The sequence below is a fragment of the Macrosteles quadrilineatus genome, unplaced genomic scaffold (genome assembly GCF_028750875.1).
Source record: "Macrosteles quadrilineatus isolate MER2022 unplaced genomic scaffold, UCM_ALF_1.0 Scaffold_2__2_contigs__length_208266976, whole genome shotgun sequence".
Classification (NCBI taxonomy): domain Eukaryota; kingdom Metazoa; phylum Arthropoda; class Insecta; order Hemiptera; family Cicadellidae; genus Macrosteles; species Macrosteles quadrilineatus.
The window spans coordinates 120,048,835-120,062,427 of NW_026542595.1; the positions used below are offsets into that span (position 1 = coordinate 120,048,835).

General features: G+C 35.9%; 1 protein-coding gene across 1 annotated transcript in view; it reads right to left on the minus strand.

The window, feature by feature from the left end:
* Positions 1-3,090: 3,090 nt before the first annotated feature.
* Positions 3,091-13,593, minus strand: part of LOC128985503 (probable methylmalonate-semialdehyde dehydrogenase [acylating], mitochondrial) — a 33,126-nt gene continuing 22,623 nt past the window's right edge. The window contains exons 9-11 of the mRNA XM_054405055.1: positions 11,518-11,697; positions 7,140-7,238; positions 3,091-6,569 (exon numbers count right to left, since the gene is read on the minus strand). Coding sequence (XP_054261030.1) covers positions 6,468-6,569; positions 7,140-7,238; positions 11,518-11,697 — 381 coding nt within the window. The 3' untranslated portion in view covers positions 3,091-6,467. The remainder of the gene's footprint in view (positions 6,570-7,139; positions 7,239-11,517; positions 11,698-13,593) is intronic.

Consider the following 13,593-nt stretch of genomic DNA (forward strand, 5'->3'; position numbering starts at 1 on the left):
TTTATGCCTTTACTAAATGCTCACGTTTAAGTGGCCGTGGCCGCCGTGGGACTGAAACAAAGCAACTCAACTCACCGAGCATTCATGCAACAAAAAAAACATGAACATTGATTCCAATTCAGGGTCAAAAACATGAACTCCATACAGTTCGTGATACCATAGATTAAACTTACTCCTTTAGTAGATTTGTCATAGTTTTGGATTTAGCCTAGCTGAAAACAATTCTTTTTATTTAAGGAGTACGTTTTATCTATATTTAAACCTAGTTTATCCAAAATAAAACAATCTAATCATTAAAAATAGGTCGTCTCCTGTTTATATTAAAAGAAATTAAAACCCAAATCATAGAAATAACCCTAAAATAATCAGGGCTGTGCGAATACAGAAATTTTGGTTCAAATCCGAATCATAGCTGTACAGATTTTATCGAATCCGGATCGAATCCGAATATTTTAATTAATCCCGAGTCGAATCTGGGTCGAATCCGAATCTCAAATTTACAGCTATTATCGAACCTGGATCGAATCCGAATCTGAAATTTAAAGCTGTTATCGAATCCGAATATTTAAACCTGTTCAGAGTCGAATCCAAATCCGAGGAAAGTCAGCAGTACCAATTTTCACATTTTTAGACCACATTTTCTGGGGCTGAAATAACTTAGGGAATTGCTTGAAAAAATTCTTGAAATGGCCAAATAAAAAAGTTATAAAATTTAGGCCTACCTATTTGAAGTTTTGAAACTAAAAAATTGGGCATAAGTTAGGCATACCACCTAGGCCTAAGTTACTCGCTAAAAGTGGTGGACTACCAATTTGTGTAGTCTAAAACATAGGCCCAGCCTATTATACACCTCGGTGTTAATCCTCCACACAAGCCTATGTCTGCATTACTATTACAAGTAACAACTAACATTGTGAGGTTAAGTTTACTGATAGCCAAGATAGTGTTCAAATGCGACCTACACTAATGGGCCTAAAGCCTAACACCAAGTTGGTCAGGTTCCTAACATGAACCAGTCAACAGCAAATCGGAGTGCACAAGTAGTTTTTTAGTGTCTAAAAAATTATATTGAAAATTTAAATTATATTCAATCAGAATCTAGTAAATTTGAATATCGAATCCCAACTCGGATCTATTTCCAAGAAATTCGAATATCGAATCCGAACCCGGATCTCTTACCAGTAAATTCGAATATCGATTCCGAATCCGAATCCAGTTAGAAACAGTAGATTCGTTCTCGAATCCGAATCGAATCTCTAAAAAGATTCGGATTCGATTCGTTTTTCGAACTATTCGCACAGCCCTGAAAATAATAGAAACAAAATTACGTGATAACTAACGTCAAGTGTCACCAACATAAACTAGACATTGACAAATTTTGAATTAACAATGTCATAAGAAGTCGACATGAGTGAGTTTAATTTAATCTATGGTTGTACTGCATCTAGGCTTTGACTATTCAATGATCTAGGTTATATTTCCAAAGCAAAACAGAGCATTATTGCGGCCAACAATACCGATCCTTAGGTCTGAGGAGAAAATTACAGCATTGATGGTGCTTTGGAGGGTATTGAATTTTTCTAAAATCTTATGCAAACTGAAATTAATATTTTTTTGTAAATTTTAAAGGTAAATTCATCGTGGTTTTGATATTCAACACAACGTATTATATATTTTTATTAGTTAATAACTTTTGTTTTGTGAAGTGAGGGTGGTAACAATGTCTACCACGCATGCGCCCCTAATCACTCTTAATCAGTAGTGCCGAGTCCGAGCCAGAATACTAGAATAGTGGCAGTGCAGTGGCAATACGATGCGTAACCGCTAGGGCGCTCGTCAACGTCAACATCCCTACAGCCTACTCCCGTATAACTGGTGTTCGCTACCAATTTTGTAACGAAATTGATGCGTAGTTCTGAAAAATAGTTTAAGTTTCCTAACAATTATTTCTTCTTATGAACCTCAGAATCACAACGCTTAAACAGGCAGTTGTTTGTTATCAACTAAAGGCGGTGACACACTATCGATCTTTTCCCCGATCAAGACCCCGAACCGAGCAGGGAGAAGGGAGAAGGGAGATAAATTTCAGCAAAATTTCACTCCGAACATTTCCCCGAACAAGACCAAGACCAGACGAATCCTACTGAGCGCGGCAAAAGGGAGTTTAGAGAGAGATGGAGAGTGTGTGCGAGTGAGAGCGCGTTAAAAGACGCTTTTTGAAAACTTATCGCAAAAATAAAATATTCTAGAAAGGATACTTAGTTATATGTATTGATTTTTATTGGTTTTATTAATTGAAATAACGTTACAGAATGATAATTTTAATTGCCCTTAATGTTTATATTAATGTTTATATTAATTTTGAAAGAATTTTAGACAACATCAATTACTTAATTCACTTTAATATTATTGATATAATTAATTTAACGGTTTCTACATTTTGAACCTCGACCAAACAAACCACAACATGACATCTTAAATGGCCATAATATATAACGGCAACATATTACCCAACATTTATTTATTTTACCAATTAAAGGGTCTAATTGCCATATTAAATCATAACTCAACGCTAGCACAGGCGGCCGCTCGGTGCGGCGCTCGCGACGGCGTACGGGGCAAGTGACACACTATCGTACATCACTCCGTACATCGGACCGATCTTTTCTTTGATCTTTCACCAAAAAACCGCCTCCAGAGCGCTCGTTTCCCTGCTCGGCCTGATGTCTGGTTCGCCGTCTGGATCGGTGTACGGACCCGTGACACACTATCGAACATGCTCCCTTCGACCTCCCTTCTCCCTTCTCCCTGCTCGGTTCGGGGTCTTGTTCGGGGAAAAGATCGATAGTGTGTCACCGTCTTAAGACTATTTATTTTCATTTTTAGATATAAAAAAATCCTCTCGGTCGTGCGCCCTCTGGGACCTTGCGCCCATAGGCCCGGGCCTATTGGGAAATCCGGCCCTGAAATTTGTTCAGGATTGAACCAGAGATTTGTTTCTATCGAGCACTAACCACTCAGCTCAATCAGCTGGATCAATTTGCACAATTTTGACCCTAAGAGAAGGTGTAAGGTGAATCAAAGTCTCCAGACGTATATAATTTTATATTCATACTTCAGTCTCAATTAAACCTACCTACAGTAGAACCTCTTTAATCCAACCCCCCGTAATCCAAACTACTCAGTACAGTAGTTGTTTCTTTATTGTATACGTATGCACAGTAATTGTTTCTATTCTAATGTAAAGTACTATTTATTCACTGTTTACTAATGTATTAAATAAACACTGGATTTTACTATATAAAGCATTTTTTCACTTTTCCTGTAACAATCAGAGACATTTTAGCCATGTTTTATCTATTGTTATGTAAAAACAACAATATGTTCTGTAGTCCGAACTATTCAATAATCCGAACTACCCTCGGTCCCAATTAGTTCGGATTAAAGAGGTTCTACTGTATAAGAAATAGTAAAATTAACAATTGGAATGATATAAGCAGTAACATAAAATAAAATGTATAAGCGATATAACCAGTAAAATAGAATAAAGCAAGTATTAAAAACCACATATAACGTACTGCATTTGTGTTTCAATAAGTAAAAAAAAACAAAGGCTGTAACAAACCGACAAATGAAAGACAACAATGGATATAGATACATCAAATCATCTTTATAATCATCTTAAAAATGAGGTAGAGTAAATTATTTGATGAATAGCAGGTTTCTGATTACTCATAAAGCTACTTTGACCTCAGTCCACATTTTTAAACCAACATTGGGACTAACCCAATAACCAATAACTGGGGCCACTAACCAAAGAGAGGATAAGGTCTGTCATATACAAATAATAAAATGTGTTAAAATACTTTTAACAGATCTTCATTAATCTGAATAGAGACAAAATATTAAGTTTATTATGTGACTCTGTTATTATCTCCCCTATTCAGGTGACATAGTTAAGATAATTCAAACTAGAGAGGCCTACTCTACATTATAGGTTAAGGCACTACAATCATTGGAAGACTTATTTATAATATGGCACCATTCTTAACTTGAGCAATAGAAACTGACCGACACTAAATTCATATTCATTATCACAGCTTTCCAAAGCATAACTGATAAGGACAATAACATTTTGTTTTATTCATATATAAAAATAAAATAATTAAATCTCACATATGTAGCATAGGGCCTTGGTTTTTAGGATTTTTAGTGAGACTTACCAGAATGGGAGAGTCTGAACTGGCACAAAGAAAACAAAACTTTACACAATACATAAAAAATAGAATATTTCACTGTGATTGACAGCATTTTAAACAGCAGATTTAACAGTCTGTTGCAATAACTTCCTGGCCACCATTAGGCCTGAAAAACTTTCTCTTACTTAGTTAAAAATGCTGTCAGTGACAGTGAAATGTTCTATAATGTTTTGGGTATGGTTGTGTAAAGTAGTGTTTGTTGCCCTAGTTTGGAATCTTTCTCATTGCTGACCAAGTTGATGATTCATAACAGTTGCTATAGCTCACAATACATCATTTCATTAGTTTGAGTTTGTAAAAACATGTGTGTACTCAACATAAATTAGTAATTTAGATCAGCACAATCTGTCAGTAGCTCATATCAACTACGACGATTTTGATTAAAAAACTGGCAACAAATTCAACATGGGCATGGAATGTTTAGTTGTATCAATAGTTAAAGCTCCTACCTAATGTTCCATGGAGCAGGGTATGACCAAATTCATGATGCTTATCTGAATATAGTAGGATTGTGACGTTCCAGTTTCACTGCATCACTGGCATGGAGACGGCGGCTCGTGTATGACTAACATCTGTGTCCCTCCACAGCTGGGTGATGGTCTTTACTTGGGTGTAGAAGTGTACTCCCTGCCAACAGACAGGAGTGTTACAATATAGTAGGATTGTGATGTTCCAATTTCACTGCATCACTGGCATGGAGACAGCGGCTCGTGTATGACTAACATCTGTGTCCCTCCACAGCTGGGTGATGGTCTTTACTTGGGTGTAGAAGTGTACTCCCTGCCAACAGACAGGAGTGTTACAATATAGTAGGATTGTGACGTTCCAGTTTCACTGCATCACTGGCATGGAGACGGCGGCTCGTGTATGACTAACATCTGTGTCCCTCCACAGCTGGGTGATGGTCTTTACTTGGGTGTAGAAGTGTACTCCCTGCCAACAGACAGGAGTGTTACAATATAGTAGGATTGTGATGTTCCAATTTCACTGCATCACTGGCATCGAGACGGCGGCTCGTGTGTGACTAACATCTGTGTCCCTCCACAGCTGGGTGATGGTCTTTACTTGGGTGTAGAAGTGTACTCCCTGCCAACAGACAGGAGTGTTACAATATAATAGGATTGTGATGTTCCTGTTTCACTGCATCACTGGCATGGAGACAGCGGCTCGTGTATGACTAACATCTGTGTCCCTCCACAGCTGGGTGATGGTCTTTACTTGGGTGTAGAAGTGTACTCCCTGCCAACAGACAGGAGTGTTACAATATAGTAGGATTGTGATGTTCCAATTTCACTGCATCACTGGCATGGAGACGGCGGCTCGTGTATGACTAACATCTGTGTCCCTCCACAGCTGGGTGATGGTCTTTACTTGGGTGTAGAAGTGTACTCCCTGCCAACAGACAGGAGTGTTACAATATAGTAGGATTGTGACGTTCCAGTTTCACTGCATCACTGGCATGGAGACGGCGGCTCGTGTATGACTAACATCTGTGTCCCTCCACAGCTGGGTGATGGTCTTTACTTGGGTGTAGAAGTGTACTCCCTGCCAACAGACAGGAGTGTTACAATATAATAGGATTGTGATGTTCCTGTTTCACTGCATCACTGGCATGGAGACAGCGGCTCGTGTATGACTAACATCTGTGTCCCTCCACAGCTGGGTGATGGTCTTTACTTGGGTGTAGAAGTGTACTCCCTGCCAACAGACAGGAGTGTTACAATATAGTAGGATTGTGATGTTCCAATTTCACTGCATCACTGGCATGGAGACGGCGGCTCGTGTATGACTAACATCTGTGTCCCTCCACAGCTGGGTGATGGTCTTTACTTGGGTGTAGAAGTGTACTCCCTGCCAACAGACAGGAGTGTTACAATATAATAGGATTGTGATGTTCCTGTTTCACTGCATCACTGGCATGGAGACAGCGGCTCGTGTATGACTAACATCTGTGTCCCTCCACAGCTGGGTGATGGTCTTTACTTGGGTGTAGAAGTGTACTCCCTGCCAACAGACAGGAGTGTTACAATATAGTAGGATTGTGATGTTCCAATTTCACTGCATCACTGGCATGGAGACAGCGGCTCGTGTATGACTAACATCTGTGTCCCTCCACAGCTGGGTGATGGTCTTTACTTGGGTGTAGAAGTGTACTCCCTGCCAACAGACAGGAGTGTTACAATATAGTAGGATTGTGATGTTCCAATTTCACTGCATCACTGGCATCGAGACGGCGGCTCGTGTATGACTAACATCTGTGTCCCTCCACAGCTGGGTGATGGTCTTTACTTGGGTGTAGAAGTGTACTCCCTGCCAACAGACAGGAGTGTTACAATATAATTTCTCCTGTCGCTGCAAACCTATAATTTGCCTGATTGCATTCTCACTAAAATATTTTCTTAAACTTTTAGCTGTATTCCCGAAAGAAATAACTTTAAGTTTAATTAGTACTTAGGTTTGCTGCCACAAGGAATATTATATAGTTTGGTTTGATGAACCCTATTTAAATGAACTCATTTAAAACTCACCCTGTAAATAAATATATATACACACTGTGATTGAAAAGTCGTGGAATGGTGTAGTATATTTTATATCATTATAGATAGGCCTAAAGGAATACAATTTTTATGTGTATAAATCCACATGGTTTGTGGAACTCTCCCTGAAAATACACTAGTTGTTGAAGACCCCAAATACAGCTTTAAAATATATTGATCATAAAACGTTACTGTAAAAATTGAAATAGCCTGAAAAATTGTTTTACATTGACTTTTTTTGGTACTTTGACTATAGTTCAAATTACCTTCTTTGTGTGTTGGTTTCTCAGGAAGGCACTGGCCTTTGACACTAGCTTATCTGTAAGAATAAAAAATAGTTTACCTGCTTCCCGTAGAAGTGACAATCTCCTCTAAATGATTGACGAGATCCAGTGAAAGAGAACATTGACAGAGGCACAGGTATGGGAACATTCACACCAACCTAAACATTAAGTTTAAGTGAAAATACAGAATAATACAAAATAGTTTATAACTTCTAAGCTGATACCCATGTTTGGAAAGGAATCATCATTAGTCCTATAGTACATGAAGTAAAATTGTACTTAACCAAATTTTGATCAAAATTGGAAAATGTATTTATTTTATAATAAACTATAAACGGTACCAGCAATCTGACACATACTTTCTCCCATTCCCTTATCAACAACCTTTTAGTAGGTAAGGTGGGAGTAACTATGATATTTTATAGGGAAAATCAGAAAAGTTTCAATAGCTTGTGGGCCGTAATTTTTACAACAATGAAGGATTTGTAATATTTTGTTTAGGACCATAACATAATAAGGACCATAACAGACTAATTTGAATCAAAACCGGGTTTTTTTCAACGAATCTGAATTTCCGTTTTGTATGGGTTTTAAGGGGAAATAACATTAGTTACAATGACATTTGAACCGCAATTTGTACAGCTATGGGATTTATATAATTTAGTTCAGAATAAGAAAGGTCTATAACAACATACTAAATTTCTATCAAAATCGTTAAGCAGGGTTGTCAGCAGGATCTATAAGCGATTCACACATTTTTCCCAGTTTTCCCGGCTAAAAAGTACGGAATTCCCGGCGTCTATTATACTTATAAGAACAGCACAACACAAGTTACACTTATCAGTAAATTTAAAAAAAGCAAGCCAAATTGCCCAAGGGACTACGTAAGCCCCGACCTATGAAACGGTGAACACTTCGTGACACATAATTAATTAGTGACGCACTGATGGTCGGGCGGGTAAGGGGTAGCGCGGTGGGTCATTATGGGTGCCATTTTGATAACATCCACTCATAATACTATATTTGGCTAATAATTTGTTCAGAATTATCAGAGGTTATAAACTCTATTACCTTAAACATTAATTGATCAAGCTAGTACAGTAGGCTAGACTAGTCATTTGATCAGTTTCAAACTCAAATAAAGGCCACTCTTCTTACTTGTGTGTAATAATTGTTTAATAATGCTTATAAAAGGTTACTATAAGGTTGTATTACAGAGACATACTGCCACAAAAACTATTCTCTAATGTGAATGAATGAACTGAGTGTTTATTTAGTGTGAAGCCCCGCCCACCGTCTAACGGGACATGGGGTAGGAAAAGAGAAAGTTTGCTCTAAAGCCTGGTTCACATGCCCTCCCTTACCCTTGGCGTCAGTCGCTTGCAGATTTCCATTACACAAACGTTTCTGAGTGTTAATTATTTTAAAACACTGCAAATGTTTGAATTTCACTGTGATGAGGTCTAATAAAGTTTCCTCTAATTTATACATAGGCTTAGGCCTACAAGTATTAATCTAAGTCATTTGACAGTTTTTGTATTTATTTTTAAAAGCAATTGCAGTTATACTTTTAAGAAACTACATACATCTTGACCTATAAATACTTTTTGTAAGGAGAGTCTTTTCTCTATAAGAAGTAAAAACGATCGTGGTCAAGGAATGACTGTGTTAAAACAGCACACTGTCAATTTTTACAAAAGTATTTTGACTGAAACCTGGTATTTTGTAAAGAGTTGTAGAATAAGTTGACGTCTGTGGAGTAAAGTATGGCAATTGATAAGTTTTACTTTTAGCCTACAATAAAGATTATGTTTAGGGACTATAATCTCCAAAAGAGTGCTTTTATAAAACATGCCATAGTTTTATTTAGTAACAAAAGTGTTTGACTATGTTCCCGATGATACCAAGAGTATAGGTTCGGCAGAGTGGATTCACTGTGAACCGGCCTGCCTGGCCCTTATAAATTCCGTGTAGGGGTGTCAAAAATGGATCGTAACAATCGATGTTTTGAACCTGTCTGTAACTAACCTAGTTTTTTTATACTTAAATACTCATTATGCATAAACGAACACGTACTACATATCGGATCTCGAATCACGATAAATTATCAATACCCTTCCCACCCACAATAAGCAAAGCACATAAAACGATGTCTAGCAATCGTCATTTGCTCCATTGAAACACGAAAGTCGATTGGCTGACATGGTAGTGCATTGTCGCCTCCTGACCAATGAGAACTGTTGTTACATACTTTTATTGTCAACATTCACCATTCGTTATAACATTACAAAATCTACATGGACTAAGGCTTATGATATTTTTCAATAAATGCATTGTGTCATAGTAGCACTTAACTTCACTTAACTCTTTAATCAGGTAGATAGTACAGATAAATATGGACCTACTTTTTGGCGCAATATAAAGCAAGCCTAACCATAAGACGATGACGATGTTAAAGTTTAATGGTTGAATATTGCAGGGAGGAAACGTGTTTAGGTTATTTATTTTGTACTAAAAATAAGAAATAATACATCTAAATGTCTGACTTATTGATACATTTAGGGTAATACAAAATGGATATATCCTCTCAAAACTGAAAAAAAATTTTGATGGAAATTTTAAAAAATAGTTGTTTAACTTCCGGATTACTGTATTATACTCAAAATGGTTTACAATACCTGCATATAGTAATCCTTTGTTGCTGATTTTGGCAACTAGTTTCGGTTCATTAGTGAACCATCTTCAGGCCTCAAGGTGTCAAATAATCACTTCATTCGAAGGTCGTTAATAACAGAGTTCAATAAATAAGACATATACAAAACACGATACACGGAACGGACACACATAAAAAAAATTAGTGTTTTTCGTGTTTTTTGTAATGTGTGTCCGTTCTGTGTATCGTGTTTTGTATATGTCTTATTTATTGAACTCTGTTATTAATGACCTTCGAATGAAGTGATTATTTGACACCTTGAGGCCTGAAGATGGTTCACCAATGAACCGAGACTAGTTGCCAAAATCAGCAACAAAGGATTACTATATGCAGGTATTGTAAACCATTTTAAGTTTCATGGAAACATTACATTTTCCAAATACTTTGCATAGGGGGTAAGTAAAAACACTGTTATACCTTCTCTTAAAAAAATAAAAACGCCTGCAGAAAGTCAATGCAATACCCGCAATACAGGAGTGTGTTGTAGTTGCGTTTCCTTTGCGAAGGGATTCTTATTTAATTAATTTTTTACATGCTAATATTACTGCAATTATTTTATCGTTTGAGAAGTTTTGTTGTGTAAGGCATCTTTTACTAACTATAATCATATCCAAAACAAGTAACTATTTTATTCAAATTAATATTGTTTTTATTTTATGCTTTATTTTGTTTAAGTATAAGTTTAACTCTATCCTAAGTGATATCACTATGTTTTCTAATCATAAGCATTTTCAATAAGTTAGGCGTAATTAATATAATTTTTTTATGCTGATTTAAAAAAAATAAAAGATTAGAAATATTTATGTCTATTATTATTATTTTTGTATTTAAACAATCAACAACAATGTTACAAAATGAGGTAAAAATGTCGAACGTGCATTTCCCGTTATGTATGAGATGGGAAATCCCGTCTTGATCTCGTCTCAAAATTTTATGAGAAATTAAAACTCTTGTCTCATCTCGAACTAAAAATCCAATCTCATCCATATCTAGCTATTTATTAGAAAAACGTTGTTTTACTATTACTTTTACTATAACTGAAAACAGTTACTGGTTTTGAGGAATGACCATGCTAGGAATGTGCGCTGATGTCAATTAAATGTGTTAGCATAGGAGTTATTACAAGCATTTTGTATCAACTGATTTAACCAAATAACAAATTGTAAAATAAAAAGCCTTTTACAGTATAATCATGAGGTGTAATTATTGACTTTAGACTGTATAAGTACACTTCTCTTAATTGTAAAATTTGAACCCTGTGCACATGTTAAATTTAGAAACGGTCATGTTGAATAAATTGAATAGATATTTTATTAATATATATACGGGGTGTTTTTTTAAAAACACAATACAAATTAAAAGTAGTGAGAGACACATTTTAAATGACAAAACAAGCTTATATGTTGGTACCCCTGCTTTCTTTATTTCATTGCTGATATGCATTGTTGCATAATTATTATCAATATGGTTTAGTGTAATTGGTAATTTATTGTAAATAAGCCACAACATGGTGTTTCCCCAAGCTCGAAGAGTTTAATAATATGTTAAGAGTATTTTTTTTTTGTACCGAGAAATGTTTGCAATTAAGTTGCCAGATGAAGTGGCTCTCTACAGCAAGTGTTAAACACCAGAACCATGTGAAACAGCTAATATTTTACAAGCCATTGAATTTAAATACTTTCGAGAAATTTTGAAACCTCTTTAAATTATACTAAACATAATACCTGTCCAACATCTATTTCCTTGGTAAACTTGCGTGCTGTGGCTCCGTTGTTGGTAAAAATGGCTGTTCCGTTGCCGTAAGGGTTGTCGTTGATAAGTGAAATTGCTTCATCAAGAGTATCAACAGACAGACACACAAGCACTGGTCCAAATATTTCCTCCTTGTAGCATTTCATAGAGGGCTATTGGGAATTAAATATACAAGGTCAGTACGTGTGAACTTATTAGGATTTTAACAAAATTGTAGTTTATCCTAGGAGAATCATATAAATGGTGTCAGTGGCAAGCTGTCGAGAATCCTGTAAATATTTCCTCCTTGTAGCATTTCATAGAGGGCTATTGGGAATTAAATATACAAGGTCAGTAAGTGTGAACTTATTAGGATTTTAACAAAATTGTAGTTTATCCTAGGAGAATCATATAAATGGTGTCAGTGGCAAGCTGTCGAGAATCCTGTAAATATTTCCTCCTTGTAGCATTTCATAGAGGGCTATTGGGAATTAAATATACAGGGTGATTCAAAAAGGACTTTACAACTTTGAAAATTCATATAAATCTTATTAAACAAGGTACAGAGCTGGTTTTGGTGTTGTTTTAAAGAAAAACACTTCAAGTTTTTTTACCTTAAAATATCAAATTTTTACCTTAAAAAGAATTTTAGGTACGAAAAAATTACGAAAACCGTTAAAATTTGGAAAGAAATTTAACAAATTTTGAAAATGTGGCATTTTTTGAAGCTGAAGGAGTGCGATTTTCGATAAACGCCAAAGAGTGTCTTGTAGAAAATTTAATTCCGAACCTACGATTTTTCCTCAAATTGTTTCTAGCTCTTACCGTTTTCGAGCTATAGCCGTTTAAAAAAAACGTGATTTGTCGTTTTCAGAGGTCCGCCATTTAAAAATGGGACTTTTTGCAAATTCTACCGTTAATTTAAGATCCCATACTGCAATACTACAAAATTCCAAGTCCCTAGCACGTTTCTAAATGGTTCAGATGAGCGTATGAAAGTATTTTTCAATGTTATTTCCCATAAGAATAATATGGGGGGGAAATTCGTGATTTCGGGGGGGAAATTTTAACCTCTCCAAAATTCCAAAATGGCGGACCTCTGAAAACGACAAATCAGGTTTTTTTTAAACGGCTATAGCTCGAAAACGGTAAGAGTTAGAAACAATTTGAGGAAAAATCGTAGGTTCGGAATTAAATTTTCTACAAGACACTCTTAGGTGTTTATCGAAAATTGCACTCCTTCAGCTTCAAAAAATGCCACATTTTCAAAATTTGTTAAATTTCTTTTAAAAATTTAACGGTTTTCAATATTTTTTCGTACCTAAAATTCCTTTTAAGGTAAAAATTTGATATTTTAAGGTAAAAAAACTCAAAGTGTTTTTCTTTAAAACAACACCAAAACCAGCTCTGTACCTTGTTTAATAAGATTTATATGAATTTTCAAAGTTGTAAAGTCCTTTTTGAATCACCCTGTACAAGGTCAGTAAGTGTGAACTTATTAGGATTTTAACAAAATTGTAGTTTATCCTAGGAGAATCATATAAATGGTGTCAGTGGCAAGCTGTCGAGAATCCTGTAAATATTTCCTACTTGTAGCATTTCATAGAGGGCTATTGGGAATTAAATATACAAGGTCAGTAAGTGTGAACTTATTAGGATTTTAACAAAATTGTAGTTTATCCTAGGAGAATCATATAAATGGTGTCAGTGGCAAGCTGTCGAGAATCCTGTAAATATTTCCTCCTTGTAGCATTTCATAGAGGGCTATTGGGAATTAAATATACAAGGTCAGTACGTGTGAACTTATTAGGATTTTAACAAAATTGTAGTTTATCCTAGGAGAATCATATAAATGGTGTCAGTCGCAAGCTGTCAAGAATCCCGTTTCTTATCAAGGGAGGCTAAGAGACTTTGTCCCACCACAGTATTTGTGCCTATTATGCATTTTTTCAAAGCCAGATGCAGTATGACCAATTATTACAAGGAAATTTCACTCACATTAACTGTATATTTAAGGTTCAGAAGAAGTACTTAGACATACCAAAAAACCATTCTGTAAAAACCCTTAA